Genomic DNA, 22748 nt, shown 5'->3' on the forward strand with positions numbered 1-22748 from the left:
TGGGCTTGTATATTTTTTCATGTAATGTTGCACCCATTTAACTGATGGCTGTCTTCCTCACTGAGGCCCTCAGAACAATCACAGATACTTCTGGGGAGACTGACAAAGTGGCAATTTTGTGCTTATGATTACTCTTTGGTTCCCAAGACTAATCATGTGAATTCTAAAAGCCAACAACCCTCCCTCCCTCAAGGCCTTTGGTATTACTAAAAAGCCCAAAGGACAGCAGCCATCAGTTAAAAAGACAGGTAAGTTGAAATTAGAAAGGTGAACACATACCCAATCCATCCTGTTGTGGGCCTTTAAGTGCTTGAAGGATTTAAGAAGAAGAAGAAAAAAAAGTAGTTCTTTATGGGTTATAAGCTAAAAAGGGACAGTTTGCACAATTTGGACAAAATAGAAGTACTCTTACCAATAAATATGTTTCAAAATGACAAATAAAGCTCTCTCCATTTGATGGCTCTGGATCCCAGCAAGAGGTGATGGGCACAGGCACAATGAGCTATGTACAGAGTGTAAACAGTAAGGCCCCTGGGGGACGTAATGAAGGCAGGGCCAGGTGATGCTGTGTGCATGGAGGATCATCTGTACCGGGGAGTGGGCCAAGGGTAAATACAACAGGCTTGTAGGAGGGTCATCCAATCCGCCACCAAAGCTTATGGGAGGCGGTGGCAGGCCCTCTGGGTTCCTCCAGTTGGCAGTAAGGAGAAATTAGGTTCACTGGGAAGCTCTAGTCCCAATGACTTTTTCCGAAGGAGGCAGCCATGCAGGGCCTCTAAGCCCTTTCCTCTCCGAGAGGAGGGGCAGGCCTGCCTCGGCCATACTTGTGGCTGTCTACCCAGGGTCCAGGGAAAGGCTGGGGCAGTGTTTCTCAAACAGGGATTGTGAGCAAACCGCCCCACGTAGTCTGCAGCCCCTCCCTCAGAAAGGAGGAGCTCCCGGCATCTGTGTCCAAGAGGGGGCCCATAACTTTCTATGCTTCCAGGGCGGTCTCGCCTCAGTTTCTCGGGGCTGCCAGTTTCGAGTTCCTGACCTGCACTGGCTTCTTGAACAAAGCCAGCCTCCTTTCCACGTCCTCATCCTCACCCCATTTGATCCCCCTCCTCCAGCACACCCCAGCCTAGCTCGGGGATCCTTAAATATCAGTCTCCCGGAGGTCGCTGTAGTCCGCCAGTTCGTAGGCCTGGCAGGTGGCGCCCTCGGCCACGTCGTGGGGGACGCCTAGGGACACAGCCTCCACCTCCGAGCGCAGGGTGCACGCGGCTTCTGAGCGCTGCGCGCCCCCGGCGCGGATCTTGTGCGACAGGCTGGAGACCTTGGCACGCAGCTGGGTGGTGGGTCTCCGGAACGGCCCCAGCAGCCTCCACTCGCGGAAGGCGGAAGGTGGCTTTCGGCGGCCGGCGACCGGAGCTTGCACCTCGGGCGTGCCTGGAGGGCTTGGGGCCGAGGGTGCGGTGAGGGCCAGCGGGGCCCCAGGGGGTGCGGCGCCAGGGCCGGGGGCGCAGTCGAGGCGCGGGCCTCCAGTCGAGGCCCGCCAGTGGTGGCCATAGACGCGCCAGAGGGGGCGGCGGCGCCGGCGACGCCTGCACTGGCAGCGCAGGAGGCGCAGGAAGGCACGCTTGAACTCGCGGCTGGAGCAGGGGTAGATGAGTGGGTTCACGCAGCTGTTGAAGTAGCCGAGCCAGAAGATCACCTTGAAGACGTTCTCTGAGGGCTTCAGCTGCGGGAACAGGGAGCCTACGGGAAGCAGAAACCTACGTGGATTAGATGGTCTGGGAGGAGGAGGCCCAGGCAGCCCCTGGGTGCAAAGGGGGCGATCCTCCCCGCCCTCCATGGACTGTGGCTGAGTTATCAACTGGAGGCTCTCAAGGTATCTCTCTTCAAGGGGTCCCTGATATAATTTGATGGGGTCCATGAACTTGGATGGGGAAAAAGAGTCATCTTCAGTTTTACTTACATCTACCTGAAATTGAGTATTTCCCTCAATGATGAGGGTAGGCAACAAACCAGAGTAGAATTAGGCAAAACCATATGAAACCACCGTTTTTGTCGCTCAAAATTGGTGCAATATTAGCAGTTTCGTAAGGTTCAACCTAGTATTAGCAGGTCCTGTAGCTAGTTTTCGATCACATTCAGTTGTTGCAGATGTTGCAAAATATTGTCTATGCTCCTCACAGATGGTCACTAGAACGCACCATGAGATCTTATTTCATGCCTTAATGTAGAAGCACATTTGTTACTAAATCATAAACTTCATTTAAAAAATATTTTGACAAAGAGTTTCAATGAAATAGGTTTCAGTTGCAGTCCTTTGTATTTTATTTTGTGCATTTGAAAGTGTGACTCTGAAATGGGATCCTAAGTAGGTCCCTAGCACAAAAAGGGATAAGGATTGCTAAAAGTTGAGCACTGCGCTGGGCTCACATCAAACAGCCCTGCTCCCTTGCTAGCAATGTGGATCAAATATCATGGGAACGCGGGTGGGGTGATGGTGGTGTGCAGCATGTGGAGTGGGGGAGTTTCCAGGGGTCTCAGAGGATGGACAGGAGCCAGCTAAGATGAGAGGCAGAGGGTTTTAGGAGTGGAAGTGACAGAGGGACAATAGGATCACAAGTCTGGGGCCTGGAAGTGTCATATAGGATACGCTCAGAAAACTCCATTGGGACAGATGGTGAAGGGCCATACATTCTGGGAAGTTCGGCTTTTATTCTGTGGGCAGTTAGGAGCCAAGGATATTTTTAAGTAGGAGACAGCGCTAGGGCCTAGAATTAAGCCTCAATAAACACCATGTCCATGGCTGTCGGAATGCAGGACAGTGGGGATTCTCAGTGGAAGTGGTCAGGAAAGGCGTCTGGGATGGCTTTAGGGAGCAGCGCCAGGCAGGAAGGGGTGTGTGTGGGGGGGACTGGGATCTGGGCTGTGCCAGGAAGACCTTCCTCCCCACAAACCTCTCCCCTGGCATCTCCACCATGAACTGGAAAGGAATCATGTCTCCAAAAGCACCTGACAAAACACAAAGGCGTGATTTAGGAAGCGGAGGTCATCTCTTCTCATTCATCCTCAGCAGCAGCAGGGGTAGAGGGTAGGTGGTAGGGAGTGTCCCAAGCTGGGCAAAAGCTGCAAGTGCCTGAGAGGCTGAGCAGGCCAAACTTGGGGTCCTTGGCAAATCATGGGACCTGTTCTTTCTCCCCTTGCCCCAAAAGAAATGAGTGGGGTCCCCTAACTGAGGGGGCAGAGGAAGCATGCCCCCCCTCTTCGACCTGGGGACCCTTGCATATCACCCATCTCCCCCTATATAGAGAATTCCTGGTGCTAAGAGACACCATGGAGAAAGAGGAAGGTCACAGAACGTTGTGCGGCACAAGTCTTTCAAACCTGGGTCACGCAGCCCTGAACAAGTTATTTTGCCGGACATCTACGTCTCACTTTTCTGTGACATACAATAATATTTCTCTGGCAGGGATTTTGTAAAGATTCATAAATTTCAGGGCCTAGTGCTTAACAGGTTCTTAATACTGCTGCCTATTCACTCCCCCTCTCCCTATTTCTGTGGCCTTTGAGAGAGGGGCCTCCTACCTGGAAGGGAACTACTTCCCAGCTCTGGAGAGTGGCCAGAGACAGAAGCAGAGACGTGGTGGGTTTGGGGGAGGCTGGGACATCAGTTAGGGTGTGCTGTTGAGGAGATGAAATCCCCTGAGAGAGGCAGTTGTCCCTGGAATGTGGGGGCCACCAGGGTTGACCTCAGCCTCCAGGAAGGCGGCCTTCTGAATAGCATCCCTCAACGGCTGCAACGTAAGACAGAGTGCTGAAAATAACTTTCTGACTCAGGCCACAGTTTTTTATATTTAGCCCAAATGACAAATCAGTGGACTATGCTTTCAGCGACGAGCCTGAAGCCGGCCAAAGAGCACTGTTATCAGCATGGTTTTGATTCAGATTGGTGGGCGACGTAGCGCATGGTATGGTCTAGGCCTTGTTGTAAATATTAATATTCTTATGCTCAACCAACCTGTTTGGAAGCCTGCTGCCAGCTGGGAATCCCTTACACACAAAGGAGCTGGGATTCAAACAGCCTTTCAGCCCCCAGATTTTCCTACTGTGTCCTGCTGATGTTCTGTTTTACTTTGGGCTCCCCCAGAAGCCGACCCTGAGACAAGGATTCAAGTACAAATTGTTAATTTGGGAAGTAAGTAAAATACCAGTAGTGGAGTGGGAGAAAGAGACAGGGAAGAGAAGGAAGCCAAAAAATGGTGTGTTATGGAGTTGTCACCACTGTGGATAACTGGGGCTTAATCCCCCCCCCGCCCCCTGGGGGAGCTCTGGGAGACAGTGGGGAACAGGAGCCTCAGAGTAATCTGCTCCCTAGTGGGGTGAGGGAGGTGGCATAGCTATATACCCACTCCCATCAGTCATTAATTTTCCACACCTCCTGCCTGCTGCATGGGTAGACAAGGAGGACTTTGGTGGGCAGAGAAAGCCCCTTGGGCAAAGTGACAAAGGCAGGTGCTCAGATGGAAGTTAGCCCACTAGTACACTAAGGGAGACGGGTGAGGCACCAACAGCATCTGCCACAACTTTGTTTCATTTGCTCTCTGCCCACGGCGCAGACATCTTGCCTGGAAAATACAGACGTCTGTGCCTTGGGCTCCAGCTTCCAAGCAGCAGCTCCCAAGAGACTTTTCCTGTTCCTTTCATAGATGGCAGTTCTAAGCCTCATACCTACCTCTTTCCAGAGTGTTGCAGTCTTCCCCTGCGTCTCCCTGCACCCTGCCTCCCTCTCCCTGCAACTCCCTGTCCCCCATCCTACAACATTCTCTCATTGCCCCACAGCTTCTTGCAAGGATCTCTGGGGGTAGGGGAGGGGGGGTCGGGGGGGGGCCGCTCAGGTGAGCCGGGGCGGGGCCTCGAGATTTACCTGGGCTACTGGGTGGAGTAGGGGAGGGGGGGTCGGGGGGGGTTTGCAGGTGGGCAGTTCCCTCCCTTTGATGTCATGGATGAGGTGGGCAACTGCCCCGAGACCCCTGAGGATGGGCACTTGGCTCACGGGCATTGTCCCTGCAATGCTGCCCTGCTGTGGGGGCATCAGTGGACAAGCTCCATCTCAGCCACTCCTACCTTTCTCCTCCCCCAACCACTGAGTTATGGCTACTCCGGCCAGACAGCTGCCTTGCCTCTGCATCCCTCCGCAGCTGCCCAGCACACACCTCTGTCAGCTCCTGTAGCCCAGATACAGGAAAGCCTCAATGGGCAGCTGGGTCTCTGAGACAAAGCCACTCTCTCTCAGTTCCTAGCACCCCCTTTTCTGCCCGGAGCTGGCTCCCTCTCCCACTCCCCATACTGCCCATGGCCTTTCTCCCAGCTGTGCTAACTCACCTTGGCAGCTGTCATGGGAACCAGAGGCTCTCACGGGAAGCTCTCCCTCAGCCTCTCACCTCTTCACCTCTGCACTCTCCTTTCTCTTGTGGTTCTTACTTCTCTCCATAGTCTTACTTCTGTCTTCATGTGGATCGGTTAAATGGCCACTGACTTCTTGCTGCCATCTGGCCCCAGCAGGCTCCTGAGTCTTGCCTTTGGGCTTTTGCACGTGATCATTCTGGATGCCCTTCCTTTTCCCTTCCTCCAGTGGCACCTCCTCCTGGAAGCCTTCCTCACACCACCCCCTCCTGACCCAGCAGTGAGTTGTATTCCCCGCCCCCCCAGCACATCTACTCACTTCTACGTGCCAAGAACACTGCACGTAACTATTGGTTTCATGTCTATCTTATCCTTAAATGTTGGCTTCCCACACCATGCTTGGCACCTTGTAGGCGCTTGATAAATTCTGACCCCTCTCTTTCTATTGCAGCCTGCATCCCATCAGCACCAACTTCTTTTGGCCCTAGAATCTCCCCTCTTTGCACCACCCCGTTACCACCCTGCTCCCAGCTACCATCATCTACCTGCAGTATCCTTCCAAGTGGGCGCCTGTTCCTGTGCCCCCGAACTTTGCTCTCCACACAGTAGCTGGGAGAGTCTTTTAAAACATACACCTGAGCATTTTATGTCTTTACTAAGAACCCATTTCCACTGCTGACTGCAGCCTCCTCTCCTCTGTCTCATCTGTACTCTGATCTTCTGCCAGCCCCTTTGTTTTCTCCCTTCATTTCCTGTTTGCCTCTTTCTCAGCTTAGCTGAGACTCCAACTCGCTCCCACCTCAGCCCATTCTCAACCCTCCCACATCCACATCCTTCTGCATTGGGGTTGTACTTCTCCAGCCAGATCCACCCACTCCCTGAACACGTTTAGGGTCCCTGACCTCAGTTCAGTGACCAGGGTTTCCAGCAGTCTCGCCGTCTCTCACCTATTCCTGCACCAGCTTCTTTGAGCCTTGACTCCTTTCTACAAGCCTTGCAGCCTCCCCTTCACCTTTTCCAGAGCAGTTAACCTCACTTCCTGTTTCGTGGAGAAAACAGAAGCCAGAGCAGTTGCCAGGGACTTGCTCAAACCTTCCTCACTTCTCTTCTTGCTTGGTAAGAAAAGAGTCTCTCCTCCCATGCAAGGTCAGTGTCCCTATTTGTGAGGTGGAACCCGTGAGCTTGCCTCTGTCACAGCTGCACCCTCATTTTCTTCATCCTTTTCATCCACACCAGCTGTCTCCTTTTCCCTATCTGCTTTGCCCCGTAGCCCATCCCACCTGGGCCACCAACCTATGGGCACTGCTCTTGTCCATCCTGGACACCTGTCACCTCACTATGGCTTCCAAGGTGCCACTCTCTTGGATTTTCGACTCCATGTCAATTTCCTTTGTGGCTTCTTCCTCACAGCCTCACTGCTAAATAAACACAGGGGTACCCTTATAAGAAGAATCTTGTAATCAAAACGAGATCTCCATGTTCCCGTTTAAAATCGCAATGTCCCGCCCATCCTGTGTTCCTCACCCCCCTCAACAGGCTCTGCTGTTTTTCACAGCACTTATCACCTTCTCCTATACTATTTGAGTTATTCCTCACTGTGTCTATCATCTTTCTCCCCGCAGGCCACGGGGCAGGACTTGTGTCTGTTTTGCTTGGCACTGCCCTCCCATCGCTCAAAAGACCTCATGAACACACTGAGCATACAGCAGGCGCTCAACACTTGCTGTGTTTGCTGAATGAATCCCTCTCTACTCTACATATCCAACTTGTTACCACCTCCAGTGCATCTGACTTTCTCACTAGCAAGGTCCCTCCCTTCACCTTGTTCCTGAGCCCTTTGCTCAGTCCGGCATCTCATTTTGTTTGCACGGCTGTGACAGCCTCCAGTGGTCCCCTGTCCTCTCCACTCTGCACACAGATGTTGGAGGCTTTTATTAGAAAATTGCTTTCTCTCTTCTCCCCTCTGAAAACCATGAATTGCACCCAGTGGCTCCAAGGAACAAGCCCAAACTTTCTGGCGCTGCATTCAAAGCTTTTTAGGACCCAGTGCTATCTTTGTCCGGCCTCCCTCCAAATTCTGCCACATGAAGTCACAAAGCAGGTCTTTCCACAGGAGCTGGGCTACTTCTGCCTTTCTGCTTGGCCCTTACCACTCCCACGGCGCTTTCTGCTTCCTCCCACCCCTCCAGCCTCAGGTCAGGCACCCTCCCCCACCGAGCCTGGATTAGGCACCCTTTCATAAGTGCCTCCATTTTAATAAAACTTATTGCTTTATCTCCTCTACGAGACTCTAGGTCTCTTGAAGACAGGAATGGGATTGTTATTTCATTCCAGCCTCTAACACAAGTGACTGACCCAGTGCAGGGACTGTAAAATATTTGTTGAATGAATGAATACATGGTGTTTGGGTAGGTGGCCTCTAAAGTGAGGAGGAAAGAAATGGGAGTTAATGCCTTCTGAGTGTTTAGTACCTACTAGGCTCCATGTGGGGCCCTGTAAGCACTTCTCATTTCATTCTCATGGCACTGGCGGCCCACTTTGCAGAAAGATTCTAGTTATCTCCAGAGGGCAAGTGGCAGGGTCAGGATTTGAACTTGAGTCAGTCTAGTCCTAAAGTGCTTGATTTTTCTGCATCATAATGTAAAGATAAAACCAGAACTTTCCCTGATATTCCAGGGATCCTGGCGGCCAGGGGCCATACACATTTGCTTTATTCCTCCAGTAGCTGCCCCATAAGCAGCATGCCCATCCCCACCTCTGGACTCTTGCACACTGGCCAGGCCAGGAGGATGCCCCCCTACAGCAGGTCTCTCCCCTTCTTCAGACTCAGGCCTAGAACCACCTTCTCCAGGCGCATTTCTGTGATTAATCCCACTCCCCTGGGCATCTGGGGAAGTGGGAATAGTTTATGGAGTGTGTGTGCTTTGAGCACCTCTTAATTCTGCCTGCACCAGGCTAGGTGGCATTCGTTGACCACCTGTATGGCCTCAAAGGTGCCCTGTGGGGCCTGCCACGTCTGGTTCAGTTCCTGTGCATGCACGTCTATCCAGGATACTCAGAAGGGCTGGGCTGTTGCCTGCTTGTGGGAGCTGCATCTCAGGAGAGTGGCAAACAGACCCCCACCTCCTGGGAGGAGCCCCAGAGCTGTTTGGGCATCTCCTTCCCCTCCAAGTTTTTGCTCAAAAGTTACCTCTAAGGTTTGAAGTCAAAGCTGTTGGTGCCCCCAGCCCCCAGGTGCTGTGACTATTGGCTGCTAAAGCTCATAGTTGCCCTTTCTATGGGGAACTGCCCTCGGCCAATGGGAGCCACTTTAACTGGGAGATGATACCGCCCACCAAGCAGCTCACAACCAATAACAGACTGACATGGGGATGGAAAAGGCCAGCCCCTTTCCCTCCATTTGGTGCAATTCTGTGCTGCTGATCTTGCTCCAGGGCTCCAGGTGGTGCCAGGTTGAGGCCTGACTTTGAAACCACATCCTGGGTTAGCTCTTCCCCTGCTCCATCCCCCTTCCCTCATTCCCACAAAGGAACTTCCTGGGAGAGCCCCTCGGTCCATCATTTGCATAATAACTCCTGTGTCAGATTCTGCATCTAGAGATCTGACCCAAGTCACTCTTTGCATGAATGTGTCTTTAAGCCCTTTTGTTCAGTCCCAACCTATAACTTCTGGTCAAGATGGTGGAGTGAGTAAATGCTACGCTTGCCTCCTCTCATGATCATATCACAATTATAGCTAAACTGCAGAACAACCATTATTGAGAACTGCCTCATGTCTAGCTGAACAGAAGTATTATAACTAAGGATACACAGAAGAAGACACATCGAGATTGGTAGGAGGGGTGGAGATGCAGAACAGTCTGGTCCCACACCCATATGTGGTGGTTAAAAATCGGAGGGCTATCTCTGCTGCAGAGGTCCCCCATGAGGAGTGAGGGGGTCCCAGCCCCACACTGGGCTTCCTACGCTGGATCGCCAGTGCTGGGAAATGAAGCCCCCATAACTTCTGGCTGTGAAAACGAGCAGGAATTGTGGCTGAGGGGGTTCTCTCTGGGTGACATGGAGGGCTGCTGGAGTTCCAGGCATTCTTCTTTGTGGCTGTGTCCTGTTCTGCCCACTGCTAAGAAAGGCAGGGCACAAGTGTGCACATCAGTGTCCACTTCTCCCCACTCAACAGGCAGGTTGGAGCAGGGCAGTGGCCGCATGTACCTGCTGATGAGAGGTGGTAAGGACGCAGGAAAGAGATGGCTGCACACACAACTATTGCTCTGCTCCTTGACCTTTTTCTTTCATGTGCATCTCTATCAAGTTTGCTCCCACCTGCCTTCCCCCATTCCCTATATTGAGGTGCCTCCATTAGGAGTCTAACCTAATGTCTGGGAGGTGGATAGCCACTGACCAGAAGAGGCAGGGCCTCTCGGGCACGGGCCAGTCTGGCCTATACATTCTTGGGGAAACTCAGGCATCAACTTGTTTGGTTATGGGGGCAGTATTTGTAGCTGATCATCACAAGCCAGTCCTCTCTCCTGAGGAACAAAAATGACCAGGCTCAGGAGTTGCTGCTGAGATGCCAGTTAAGGCTGGCAGTGACCAATCTGACCACACCTTGTTGAGGAGTGACAGCTCTGAAGCCAAGGGGCAGACTGTGTGACTAACAGTACTCTTTTGGCCTCAACAGAAGGGAACTTGTTCTTTCTTGGCAGAATGTCAGAATTCACAGCCAGCCTTGCTCATAACTTGCAGTCAACCATGAAATATCAGGCTGTACCTCAGCCTCCCCCTTTCCCCACCCACTCCATCATTAGTGGGGGGTGAGATGCAGCTCCTAGAGCCACAGAGGCTGCCTGGTAGGGAGATGAGTCACAGACCTGCCCCAAGTCCTACACTGGACCCCAGCCATTTCCTTCAACTCTTTTCTCTCCCTTTCTCCCTTCTCTCTCTTTCTACCTTCTTTCTCCCACTTCTTTCTACTGTTTGTTGTCACTTCTTAACTCATTATTTCTTCATCTGTGGCCTTGGAATGGCCACAACCCAAGCTCTGAGTGCCCAAGGCTGAAGTCCTTGCCAAATGGCCCTTGTGCTTAGCTGAACTGGACCCTAACCTGAGCTTGAGCCTCTCAGCGCTGGGGCCACACTGACAAATGGCTCACAGGTCAGAATATATCAGTGCTTATGCCAGATGAGAGAAGGTCCCCAGGGAGTGGTCACTCTGGGAGTCCCAGCACTAAGCTGCTAGGCATTGCTCATGAGACCCCAATGCCAGCTTTTAGGGGCCCAGGACCCAATTCTGCTGGGTCACCACCAGCAAAGCAAGGGCAGGCAAATCCTTCAACATTCACAGGAGGCCTTTTTTGGTGGGCATATAGTTTATGAAACAGAGCAAGGCAGGGTTCAGATGGGGCCAGAGGTAAGCTCAGAAACACAAGAGACTGTCCCTTGAGGGGTGGGCTCAAGAGCTTGGGGGCCTTCTGAGGTCATGAGAGGATCAAACCACACAAGAAGTGGTTCTATCCAATGGCAATGCTCAGAACCCCATCATGGCCAGGATCTGGGGCATAAGGGAACATGAAACTGAGCCTGCGTGATGAGTGTTGGGTCTGAGGTGTTCAGTGAGATTCAAAGCTTAAAATATGGCTGCCAACTTCTGGTCAAGATGGTGGAGTGAGTAAATGCTACGCTTGCCTCCTCTCATGATCATATCACATTTACAGCTAAACTGCAGAACAAACATCATTGAGAACTGCCTCATGTCTAGCTGAACAGAAGTATTATAACTAAGGATATACAGAAGAAGACACATTGAGATTGGTAGGAGGGGTGGAGATGCAGAACAGTCTGGTCCCACACCCACATGTGGTGGTTAAAAATCGGAGGGTTATCTCTGCTGCAGACGTCCCCCCTGAGGAGTGAGGGGGTCCCAGCCCCACACTGGGCTTCCTACGCTGGATTGCCAGTGCTGGGAAATGAAGCCCCCATAACTTCTGGCTGTGAAAACGAGCAGGAATTGTGGCTGAGGGGGTTCTCTCTGGGTGACGTGGAGGGCTGCTGGAGTTCCAAGCATTCTTCTTAAAAGGCCTGCACACAAACTTACCCTCAGATGGACTCAGCTCTTTGGCAGCAGCTTGAAAAGCTCCAGGGACATACAGAGAGGACCTGAATTGTCTGGCTATAGGACAAGGGCTGGAGGGTCAGCTCTCTCACAGAGAAAAGTGCTGGCAAAAGCCATTTTTCCTTTGTCAAATCCTCCCCCTACCCAGCCTGCAGGCACAGGCAGGCACCATATCTGGGTCTCTATAAACCTGGCTAACACTGTTTGTCCTGCCCTAGTGATTCCCTGAGACTTTGTCCCACCCAACTTTTGGGCCCACCCAAGCTGTTTCCAGGGGCTGTTACAGACAAATGACCTGTCTTAGCTTGTGCTGTGGACTTTCCTAAAAGCTCTCAAAGGTTCACAAATCCCAAACAAGCAGCATTTGGCCTCTTGCTAAGTGGCCTCAAGTCCGGCACTAGTGACAGCGGCCTTGTTCACAGCTTAGTCTCTCCCAGTTACCCCCAAGGCCAGAAGAAGTAGCAGCCATCTGCAGATCACTTTGTAGCTTATACCATGTGGCCCTGGGCAGGGCACAGGCAGCAGCTGACCTTGGCCTGCACAAGAGCCCCTCCCAGGAGGCCCCAGAACCAACACTCCCAGCTTTAGACCACACTAGAGCACCACCCAACCACCTCCACAAATGACACACCCGAAGGGTGTAATGAGCAGGTGCCAGAGCCCCGCTAAAGCGAATCCTGCTCCACAGGGTCAGCCCTTGCACAACAGCTCCTCCAAGGTAGTCACAGCAAGTCTTCACAGCCAGCCTGAGGTTCAGTCCTGCTCATTGATGTGCCAATGGCAATCAAGACTTAACTACAACAAGAGGGCCCAACACAACCCACACAAGGGACACACCTAGTGTACCAGGCTCAGGTGACCAGGGAATCTATGCCACTGGGTCCCACAGGATACCTACTACATGAGGCCACCCTGCCAAGATTGGGAGATGTAGCAGATCTACCTAATACATAGAAACAAACACAGAGAAGCAGCCAGAATGAGGAGACAAAGAAACATGTCCCAAATGAAAGAACAGAAAAACTTCCAGAAAAAGAACAAAATGGCGACAAGTAATCTACCAGATGTAGAGTTTGAAACACTGGTAGTAAGGATGCTCAATGAACTTAAGGGAAGATTAGATGATCTCAGAGAGAACTTCAACAAAGAGACAGGAAACATAAAAATGGAGATAGAAAACATAAAAAAGAACCAGTCAGAAATAAAGAATAACTGAAATGAAAAATATGAAGGTGTGATAAAAATATATGGTGAATGTTTAAATTTCAAAAAATTATTACAGTAAAAGACACGTTGCCATTAATTCCCCTCAAAATACTTCCCCCGTTTTGAACACACTTATTCCATCATTCTTGCCACTTTCTGAAGCAGTTCTGGAAGTCCTCTTTCGTGAGTGTCTTTAGTTGTGCTGTTGTGGTGCCTTGATGTCCTGAATCATTTTGATTTTGGGGGAGAGCCAGAAGTCGTATGATGCCAGATCCAGTGAATAAAGTAGATGAGTACATACCGTAATGTTTTTATTTGACAGAAATTGCAGTGCCAGAAGCAATATGTGACATGGAGCCTTTCCGTTGTGATCAAAACATATGGTGAATGCTGCTGCCAAGTGCCATCCAATGGAAAGGCAGGTATCTTATTCAATACAGGAAGCAGCATGTTGAACCTTAGCAACAGTGTGTGACAAGTTTCAACTTGTTCAGTACAGTCAGTTGGGTGTGAGCTACGGTTGAGAGAAGGTGTGTTTTAAAGTGTGCCCTAAATCATCCTCCATCATGACAACGCTCCATGTCACACATCGCTTCTGGTATACGGCAATTTCTGTCAAATAAAAACATTACAGTGTGCCCTCATCTACCTTATTCACTGGATCTGGCATTGTGCGACTTCTGGTTCTCCCCCAAAATAAAAATGACCATGAAAGGTAAACGTTTTGAATCGATTCAGGACATCGAAGCAGCCATGACAGCACAACTAAAGATACTCACGAAGGAGGACTTCCAAAACTGCTTCAGAAAGTGGCAAGAATAATGGGATAAGTGTGTTTGAAGCGAGGGGGAGTATTTTGAGGGGGATTAATGGCAATGTGTCTTTTACTGTAATAAAAATTTCTTAATTTGAACATTGACTGTAGTTTTTTATCACACCCCAGGTTAGTGTACCCAGCAAAGCTATCATTTAGAATTGAAAGACAGAGAGCTTCCCAGACCAAAAAAAAAAAAAATACTAACAGAGTTCATCACCACCAAACTAGTATTACAAGAAATGTTAAAGGGATTTGTTTAATAATAATAATAATAATAATAATAATAATAATAATTAGAAAAAGGAGAAAAGGTCAAAATATGAACGATAACATGACAATAACTACATACCTATTGATAATTACTTTAGATGTAAATGGATTAAATGTTTCAATCAAAAGATATAGGGTGGCTGAATAGATGAGAAAACAAGACCCATACATACACGTATGCTGCCTACAAGAGACCCACTTCAGATTGAATGACACACACAGACTGAAAGTAAAAGGATGGAAAAAAGACATTTCATGCAAATGGAAATGACAAAAAACACTGTGGTAGCAATACTTATGTCAGATAAAACGGGCTTTAAAGCAACGGCTATAACAAAAGATAAAGAAGGACCCAGGAATTCCACTTCTGAGTATTTATGTGAAGAAACCGAAAACACTAATTCCAAAACCCTATGTTCATTGCAGCATTATTTACAATAGCCCAGACATGGAAGCAACTAAGTGTCCATCAATAGATGACTGGATAAAGAAGATGTGGTGTATATATATACAATGGAATAGTACTTGGCCATAAAAAAGAATGAAATCTTGTCATCTGCAACAACATGGATCGACCTAGAGGGTATTGTGCTAAGTGAAATTAGTCAGACAGAGAAAGACAAATAACCATATGAATTCACTTACATGTGGGAATCTAAAAAACAAAATAAATGAACAAACAAAACAGAAACAAACTCATAGATACAAAGAACATTTTGATGGTTGCCAGATTTTGGGGGAGGGGTTGGGTGAAAAAGGGGAAGGGATTAAGAAGCACGAATTGTTACAAAGTAGTCTCGGGGATATAAAGTACAGCATAGGGAATATAGTCAATAATACTGTAATAACTATGTATGGTGTCAAATGGGTACTAGACTTATCAGGGTAATCACTTTGTAAGTTATGTAGATGTCTAATCATGATGCTGTATACCTGCAACTAATATAATATTGTATGTCAACTGTAATTGAAAAAAAAAAGTTTAAAAAAAACCAACATGGCTGCCAACTGACCTGAACCCTGGCCCCAGGCTGACCTCTGACCCTGGCAGGAAGTAACAAGAGTGCTTGAGTTCAAATCTCAGCTCTGAAATGTAAGATTAAGAGTAATATTGGGATATATGTATTTTTTTCACACTTGGGATTTTTTAAAAAAAAGTAAGTTAAGATAAGAAAACAAGTAAGGAATATTCTTGCAAGTAGGTAAAAAGGAGAGAAGATTATCATGAGAAGGTAGGGAAGGGGTGAAGGTGAAGGGGCCACACGCTGAGGACAAAACACTCTTATGGGAAGCTCAGGACATGCTGTGTGCATGGACAGAGGAGAGGTGGAAGACAGGGAGGGCTGATGGAGAGAGATCCCTTAGGAAGAAAAGGGGTTGAGAGAGATTCAGAGCCAAAAGGGAACATGCGGAACTTCTGGGTCACCCTGAGGCTGCCCTGAGGAGGAAGCCTGATTATGAAAAGTGTGATTTTTCTTTAGTAAGTGCTCAGCTAGACACTGGTTTGCAATGGCTCACAGAGCTGATTGTTTAATTTTCAGGAACTTTGCAAATAGGCTGATGTTTCCTGGGTATCTTAAACTTGATCCAGTGGAACTATTTGTACCATGGGAATGGGCAGGTGCTACAAATTAGCCCCCACTCCAGAGCCAATTGTTAAATATTTACCAGGAACACTGCATTCCTCCATGGACTCACAGAAGCAGGTGAAGACAAGGGAATTCAAGATGGCAAGAGAGGGTAAAATGGTGGATCATGGTAGTGGCTGGGAAAGGATGGCTAGCTAACCAGAGGGCAAGGTGAGGGCAGGGAGGTGAAGGCTTGGTCAAGGTTGGGGTCAATGAGCAGGTGTAATGGGAGCCAATGAGCAGATGAGCTCAGGTGGCAGATTCACTGAGGATTTGAGGGGGTAGTTAGATCAAGGTAAGATGGGCATGGGGGTGAGGGTATGGCCCTGGGAGGAAAGGATGAGGGGGAAGTCAGTGTAGTCTCCAGGTCAGGGTGGCAGCATTGGTCAGCCTTAGTGGAGTCACACTGATGATCAGGGTAAGGATGAGAGAGGAGGAGAAATCATGTGACCCCAGTACCCAAGTCTTTAATGAATGATGCAGAATGATCAACAGTTCATTGGATGTTTGGGACTAACATATCAGCAGGAGCTGAGCAGAGGACAAGACCCTCAGAGGAGGGATCTGTGCCTAAACACAGAAGTTCACCCCCATCAGGGGTGTGCTTTTCTTTTCCAAAAAAAAAAAAAAAGTATTTCCTAGCTCTGTCCACTGAGTGGGTGACCAGTCCAGTATCAATGAACAGCCGAGAGCTCAGATCGTGGTCTTTAAATGATCGTTTTCCATTAAAAGAGACCAGGGCCATTTAGAGAAATGGCTGCTTCCAGGTCCAGCACCCCACCCCACCCAACCCCAAAAGTACAAGCTGAGCCTGAAATACCTCATCAGATCAAAAAGTGAGGAAGTGGTTAAGACTCTCTGGGTTGTGCCAAAGGTCTCAGGAGCCAACTTGAAAGGGCGCCTACAGGCCAACCCCAAAACAGTGATGTCTGTAGTATGTGACAGGTTTAAAAATCACTTTGTCATGGTACTAAAAATACCTATTGATCCCCTTTGCAGAGAGTGTTAGAGAGTTGACTCTTCTGATAAAGGGGAGCACTGAGTAGCTCTCCTGCTTTTTCCATACAGACTCTATCAATCTCATGTAATCAATCAGTAATCAATCAGCTAGTGGTGAATTCTGTTTAGAATTTGAGTGAGCAAATGTAGAAGGAATGGCAGAATTTGGATATCACCACTTTGGTCCCAGTGATGTCATGAGTCCAGGCCATGGTTAATGGCTGCTAAAGCCAGCAGATGAAAGGCCGATGGGACACTTTATAATGGATGGATCAGGCTGATGGCACCTGAACCCCTGATCAATCTTCACATCACAAAAGAGAAGAAATTTTGCCCACACTGAACTGAATCTGATCAAGCCAGTTTACAGGAGGTACAGGGAACAGAGGGATACATTAAATGGCACTATGGGGATGCAAATTCCAGACCATGGGCTACTCCTTGGGACAAACAATCTGGCTTCTTCACAAAATAAATTGAAAGGAAAAAGGTGGGGGGAGAAGGATCTTCTCAATTAAAGAGACCCACGAGGCAAATCAATTATATTCAATGTGTTCACCTTTTTTGGATCCTGATTCAAAAAAACAAACTAAAAATTTAAGAGGCAACAGGCAACATTTGAAGACTAGGTAGACATTTGACGATATTAAACAATTATTTTTATGCACTATAATGGGTTGCGGTTATTTTTTTAAAAGTTCTCATCTTCCAGAAATATATATTAAAGAATTTACAGGTGAACTGATATGCTGTCTGGTTTTTCTTCAAATTAATCTGCCATGGTGGAAAAGCGGGTGGGGGATGGGATGAACCAAGATTGGCCTTGAGTTGATACTTGTTGAAGTTGGGTCATGGGTACCAGGGGTCATCATACTGCTCTGTCTACTTATGTATGTGTTTGAAACTACCCATGATAAAAGAAATCCTAACCCTAGCTCATTGCCTAATCATAGTAACCACTCAATAAGTGTTAGTTGTTATGTTTAAAAAAATTTTTAGGTTACATACATGGTGGGTCACCCCCAATACATCACTAATAAAAATGGTTGGTTTTACATAGAGGGCTGTTATGCTAAATAAAATGAGCCAGTCACAGAAGGACTGCATAATCCCACCTATATGAGTTATCTAAAATACAGGCATACCTTAGAAATGTTGCGGGTTTTGTTCCAGATCATCGCAATAAAGCGAGTATTGCAATAAAGCAAGTCATGATCTTTTTGCTGGTGGAGGGTCTTGCCTTCAATTTGTTAAAAAAAACAACAACACACAGCAATATCTGTGAAGCACCAATAAAGCAAAGTGCCAAAAAACGAGGTGTCCTTGTAGTTGAATTCACAGAATCTAAGAGGGAATGGAGGGAGGGGAAAGTGGGGGAATTGCTAATCAACAGGCATAAAGTTTCACTTAAAGAAAAGGAGTAAGTTCTAGAGATCTTATTCAACATGGTGCCTATACAACATTGTGCCTATAGTTGACAATATTGTATTGTACACTTAAAAATGTGTTAGTAGAGTAGATCTCATGTGTTCTTACCACAATAAAATAAAAAAAAAGAGGACTGTACTTTGCCACCCAGACCCTTGGCATGGCAGGATGTGAAGCAGCCATGGGTTCTGCCACTCCCTCCTCCTACGCACGTTGACTGAGCACCTACTATGTGCCAGGTGTCACAAAGGCACAGACAGGAAACGTAATGCCAGCCCCTCCTTCAGCTTTTGGGCCAGGGGACAGAATTGCCATTACTGAGGACCTGAAGCACCCCTGCTTCTCCCCCGCATCTGTAGACCCCTACATGAGACCCCTGCACGACCTCAGGGAGCCTGTGGAGATGGGTCCTTCAGCACTTGGCCAACACTCTCAGACACACACGCTGAATCTATCCTCCACAGCCGGCTGCCAAAGTGTGCTTTCCAGTCTGGACACCAATTCCTCAGCATGGCTCACAGCCTTCTCCTGCTTTCCCTCTCTTCATTAAGGCTTAAGATACTAACAGTCAAGTTTATAAAGTGCATACATCTTAAGAGTACAGATTGATGACTTTACGTACACATACACCAAAGTAGTCACTGCCCCGATCAAGATATAGAACGTTCAGATGATTTCTTTGCACTGTCTTCCAGTTAATACCATCCCCCTCCCACACACACTCTCACACATGTAAACACCATCCTGATTTTTATCATCACTGATTTCATTTTGCCTGTTTTTGAACTTCATATACACAAAATCATATAGTATGCAAGCTTTTCATTTCAGATCTGGCTTATTTTGCCCAGCATAGTGTCCATGAAACTCATCCATGTTGCTGTGGGCAGTAAGTTTGCTATTTTCCCTAACTGTATAGTAGTCCAGTCAATGAACACACCACTATTTATTTATTCATTCATTGATGACATCTTGCCTCATCTTGTGACCCCTCTTCTCCAGGTCTCCCAAACCAAAGGGCAACCCGCAAATGCCTCCACTCCTTTTTGCCTATATATGTACACTTTCCTCTGCCCTCACACTTAATGGTATGTGTAAAAATATTGACAATTACAGTGCACTGTTATAAAAGTATGTGCAGAGTGTTTGGGGAGAATGAGGGAGCACCTAACTAAATCCGGGGTGGTCAGGGAGGCAGCAACGTCACAGGACCTAGGCTGACAGTATGGGAGGACACACCTGGGTCCCCATGCCAGGTGTGAGGAGCAGCAGAGAATGAGGAATTGAGAAAGACCAATGTGTGCCAGCCAGGGACAAAGGCCATGGAAATTTAGGGATGACTTCGTGGAAGAGGGGGACACGTGATCTTGACCTTAGAAAACAGTAGCCTTTTGCAGTGTTGGTTGTAACTGAGAAAGTAGAAACAGTCAGCAGGAGACCATCAATATGCTGTGAAAACTCTCAAGCAGAATACTGCTGCTAAAATGAACCAGCATGGGTAAACCTGAGGCCCAAGTTGGGTGAAAAAGGCAAAGTGGAGACTGATAAACAAGGCATGGTGTGATTTACATAAATCCTAAAGACACATGAAATGACACTTTATATTATTATTGATACAGATGTTTGTGGTTAGAGTATACACATATGAGTATGTGTGGGAGTGATAAACTCCAGAGGTAAGAAGAAGGGAGCAAAAGAGGAAAGGACAGGAGGAGGCAACTTGGTTCTGGCTGTGTTCTATTTCTTTAAAAAGAGAGCGGAAGGGCTCTGAGGCAAATATGGCAAAATGTGAGCATCTGTTTAATAGGGATGATTATGGGTACATGAGCACTTGTGATATTATTTTCTCATAATCTGTGCATTATTCTGTAACTAGAAATTTTAAAAGAAATTAAAAGACCATAAAGGAAGGTGGCATTCTACACACAGGCTGGTCATTCCCTATAGGGAGCCGGTGTGAATGAAGGGGCAGGGAGAGGATGAGGGCACTTGGGATGGGGCACAGCCGAACAAGGCTGGGGCAGGGGTTGGTTGGCAGGGCAAGGAGCCTGGTGGCAGGCTTGGGGGCTCTAAATAATGGGTGGGTGGGTTTCTAAAGGAGGGCATACCGACTTGCTCCTGCCTGCCCATTTGCCTCCCCTCTATGCCCTCCATCCTTCCCTCTATCCCCTCCATTCCTCTCCCTATCCCCACAACATCCTCTGGCTGAGTGATTTTCAAGTCGGTGATTTATTCATTCACCACCTGCCACAAGGTCACCCATAATACCTTACTGAAAATCTCACCACTCCCCTATAGGTTGGCATTATAACCATCACCATCATCCCCAGTTCACAGATGAGGAAACAGAGACACAGGAAAGTTCCGGGATTTGCCAGAAGTTACAGAGCTAGTAAAGGGTGGAGCTGGGAGTCACACCCAGCTATCTGGCGCCAGAGCCTGCCGTCCCTGCTGCTGCGCTCTATTCCTCCTCCTATGCCAGGTACTGTGCTGGCTGCTGTGGATTCAGCGATGACACAGACAGCACAGTGTTACCCCTGCAGAGCTTCTGGGCCAGTGGGGGAAGTCAGACACCAAACCAAGCAACACAGAGATGTGATTACAGCTAAGGAGCTGGTAAAGGAAGAGAGCCTGTCGCCAGGGAGAAAATGCAGAGAAGGATGCACTGAGACTGAGGCATCTGGGAAAGCCTCTCTGAAGAGGGGACATTTATACTGAGATCTAAAGGATGGGAAGTTAGTCAGGAGTGGCTGCGGAGGACAGGCCAGAGAGAGGGAAGAGCAAATGCAAGGGCCTCAGCTCTAGGTGTGGACAAGGAACCGGAAGAGGGTCAGAGGGGCCAGGGAATGCAGTGAGCATTAGGCAGGGCAGTCAAGCCACGAGGCTGCAGGGGAGGCAGCCCATCAGGCCCCTCTTTACAGGAGGGGTATCACATGTCTGGGTTTGCCCCCACTGCCCTGGTTCACGCCTGGGGTTCCATTGTAAATATTCCTAGTGTCTCATTTTGGCTTGGACAATAATAATTTTGAAGGTCATCCTCTCATAGGCCACGGTGTAGAGTTTGGATTTTGTTCCCAGGGCAGTGGGAAAGCATTGAGGGGTTTTTGTAGAGAGTGACACTCTAATTTATAATGTATAAAGGTTACTCTAGCTGTTCTGTGGAGAGAGCCTGCAGGGGAGCAGGAGGGAGGCCATTGTCCCTTCCTGACTCAGCTGCAGTGTGGAGGTAGCAGACCTGGAAAAGGCAGGGGAGGCCTCAGTTTGGGCTTGCTAAGGTTGCAGCCATGGGAGAGGTGACTCAGGGCAAATGCATCCCCAGAAAAGCTGTGCCCCTTCTCCCTGTGCTGACCAGCACCAAGGCTTCCAGGAGGGGCCTCAGGTGTGGGGGGCAGGGAAGCCCCTCAGAACAGCTGCTGGCCTCTGAGGACTGCAGGGACCCTTGTGGAAGAAATAGGCCAATTCTCAGGAAGTGCTCAAGGGCTTAGGAAATTTAAGAAATGACAATATTAACTTTCCATTTGGTAATCTGGCCCTTTCCCTTTTCTTCTCCTCCTCACATAGCCCCCTCTCCTCCAACTCCAAGAGGATATTGCAAAAGTGAGAGCCCAGGGTATTCACAGATACCAGCTGGGGAGGGTCTCTGAGTGGGGCCAGCTTCCAAACTGAGTAAGTGCTGGGAGAAAGCAGCTGGCTTCTGGTGCCTGGTGATGTACATGTTGGCCAGGGCTTGCTGCCCATGGATGAATGTAGGCCCACCCACTTTGTGTACCACCTCTGGGGGTTGGCATGTATATCTGGGGGGACGGGGGTGGGTAGTGGTGATGGTTAATATGTAGATGCACACATACACGGTTGACCACATACTGTGGGCAGATGTCTCCACAGATGTCCACGGATTTTTATATTTAGACGGGTCAAAAGCATAAAACAAGCCCAGGGCTTGTAATGGCAATGGGTTGGGGGAAGGACAGAAGTTAGAAGCCTGTACAACAAATCTTGCAAGCACGAAGAGCCTCTTGTTTGTCACCCACAAAGTGCATGCACCTGCCTAAGAGACCAAGGAGGTTGCTAAGCTCACCTTCCATGTTCAGGTGGAGAGTCACCCTTCACCTGGGAGGGCAATTGAAGCCCAGGTGCCAGGAAGGCACAGCCAGAGGCTCAGGGAGAAAGGGGAGGGACTTGTGGGAGAGGGGTCACTCACCGAGTGGCAGGACAAAGAAGAAAGGGAACCAGCAAAGCACGAAGACGCCCACGACGATGGCCAGCGTCTTGGCCGCCTTCTTCTCGCGGGAGAACTTGAGAAGGCGCACGGACAGCGAACTGCGGAAGGTGTGGCCCTTGGCGCTGCGCATCCCCCCGTGCGCCCCATCTGCGCCTGAGGCAGCACCGCGACAGTGGATGCGCAGCACCACCTCGGAGGCCTTGCACCGCTCCCGCTTGACGCCCGCTTCGAGGCTGCGCGTGGTGCTGCGCGCTACCACGTACACGCGGCAGTACATGACCACAATGACGGCCATGGGCAGGTAGAAGGAGCACACGGAGGAGAAGACGGCGTAGCCTGCCTCCTCGGTGATGCTGCAGAAGCGCTCATCGGGGGGCACCGGCTCCTTCCAGCCCAGCAGCGGCCCCACGGACACCACGAGGGCTACGACCCAGAGCAGCGCCAGGATGGCAGCTGCCTTGCGCTCGGTCATGATGGAGGGGTACTTGAGAGAGTGGCGCACGCCCACGTACCGGTCCACCGAGATGGTGCAGAGGCTGAGGATGGAGGCCGTGCAACACAGAACGTCTACGGCTGCCCACACGTCGCAGAAGGCCCGGCCGAAGGCCCAGAAGCCCAGAACCTCCATGGTGGCCGAGAAGGGCAGCACCGTGGTGCTCAGCAGCAGGTCAGCCAC

General features: G+C 49.2%; 1 protein-coding gene across 1 annotated transcript; it reads right to left on the reverse strand.

Moving 5' to 3' along the window:
• Positions 1 to 350: 350 nt before the first annotated feature.
• ADRA1D (adrenoceptor alpha 1D) lies at positions 351 to 22742 on the reverse strand. The gene is made up of 2 exons (XM_019644589.1): positions 22052 to 22742; positions 351 to 1737 (listed from the first exon to the last, which is right to left on the reverse strand). Exons 1-2 carry the CDS (start codon positions 22698 to 22700, stop codon positions 1136 to 1138), a joined length of 1251 nt encoding a protein of 416 aa, XP_019500134.1. The 5' UTR covers positions 22701 to 22742; the 3' UTR covers positions 351 to 1135.
• Positions 22743 to 22748: the final 6 nt, after the last annotated feature.

This window comes from Hipposideros armiger, unplaced genomic scaffold (genome assembly GCF_001890085.2).
Source record: "Hipposideros armiger isolate ML-2016 unplaced genomic scaffold, ASM189008v1 scaffold_89, whole genome shotgun sequence".
In the NCBI taxonomy this organism is placed as follows: domain Eukaryota; kingdom Metazoa; phylum Chordata; class Mammalia; order Chiroptera; family Hipposideridae; genus Hipposideros; species Hipposideros armiger.

What these genes read in the sequence shown, in the direction of transcription:
- ADRA1D (XM_019644589.1), bottom strand. Translation starts at nt 22,700, where the DNA reads ATGGAGGTTCTGGGCTTCTGGGCCTTCGGCCGGGCCTTCTGCGACGTG. An exon ending in CTTCTTTGTCCTGCCACTCG is followed by an intron (nt 1,738 to 22,051) that starts GTGAGTGACCCC and finishes TGCTTCCCGTAG; the next exon opens with GCTCCCTGTTCCCGCAGCTG.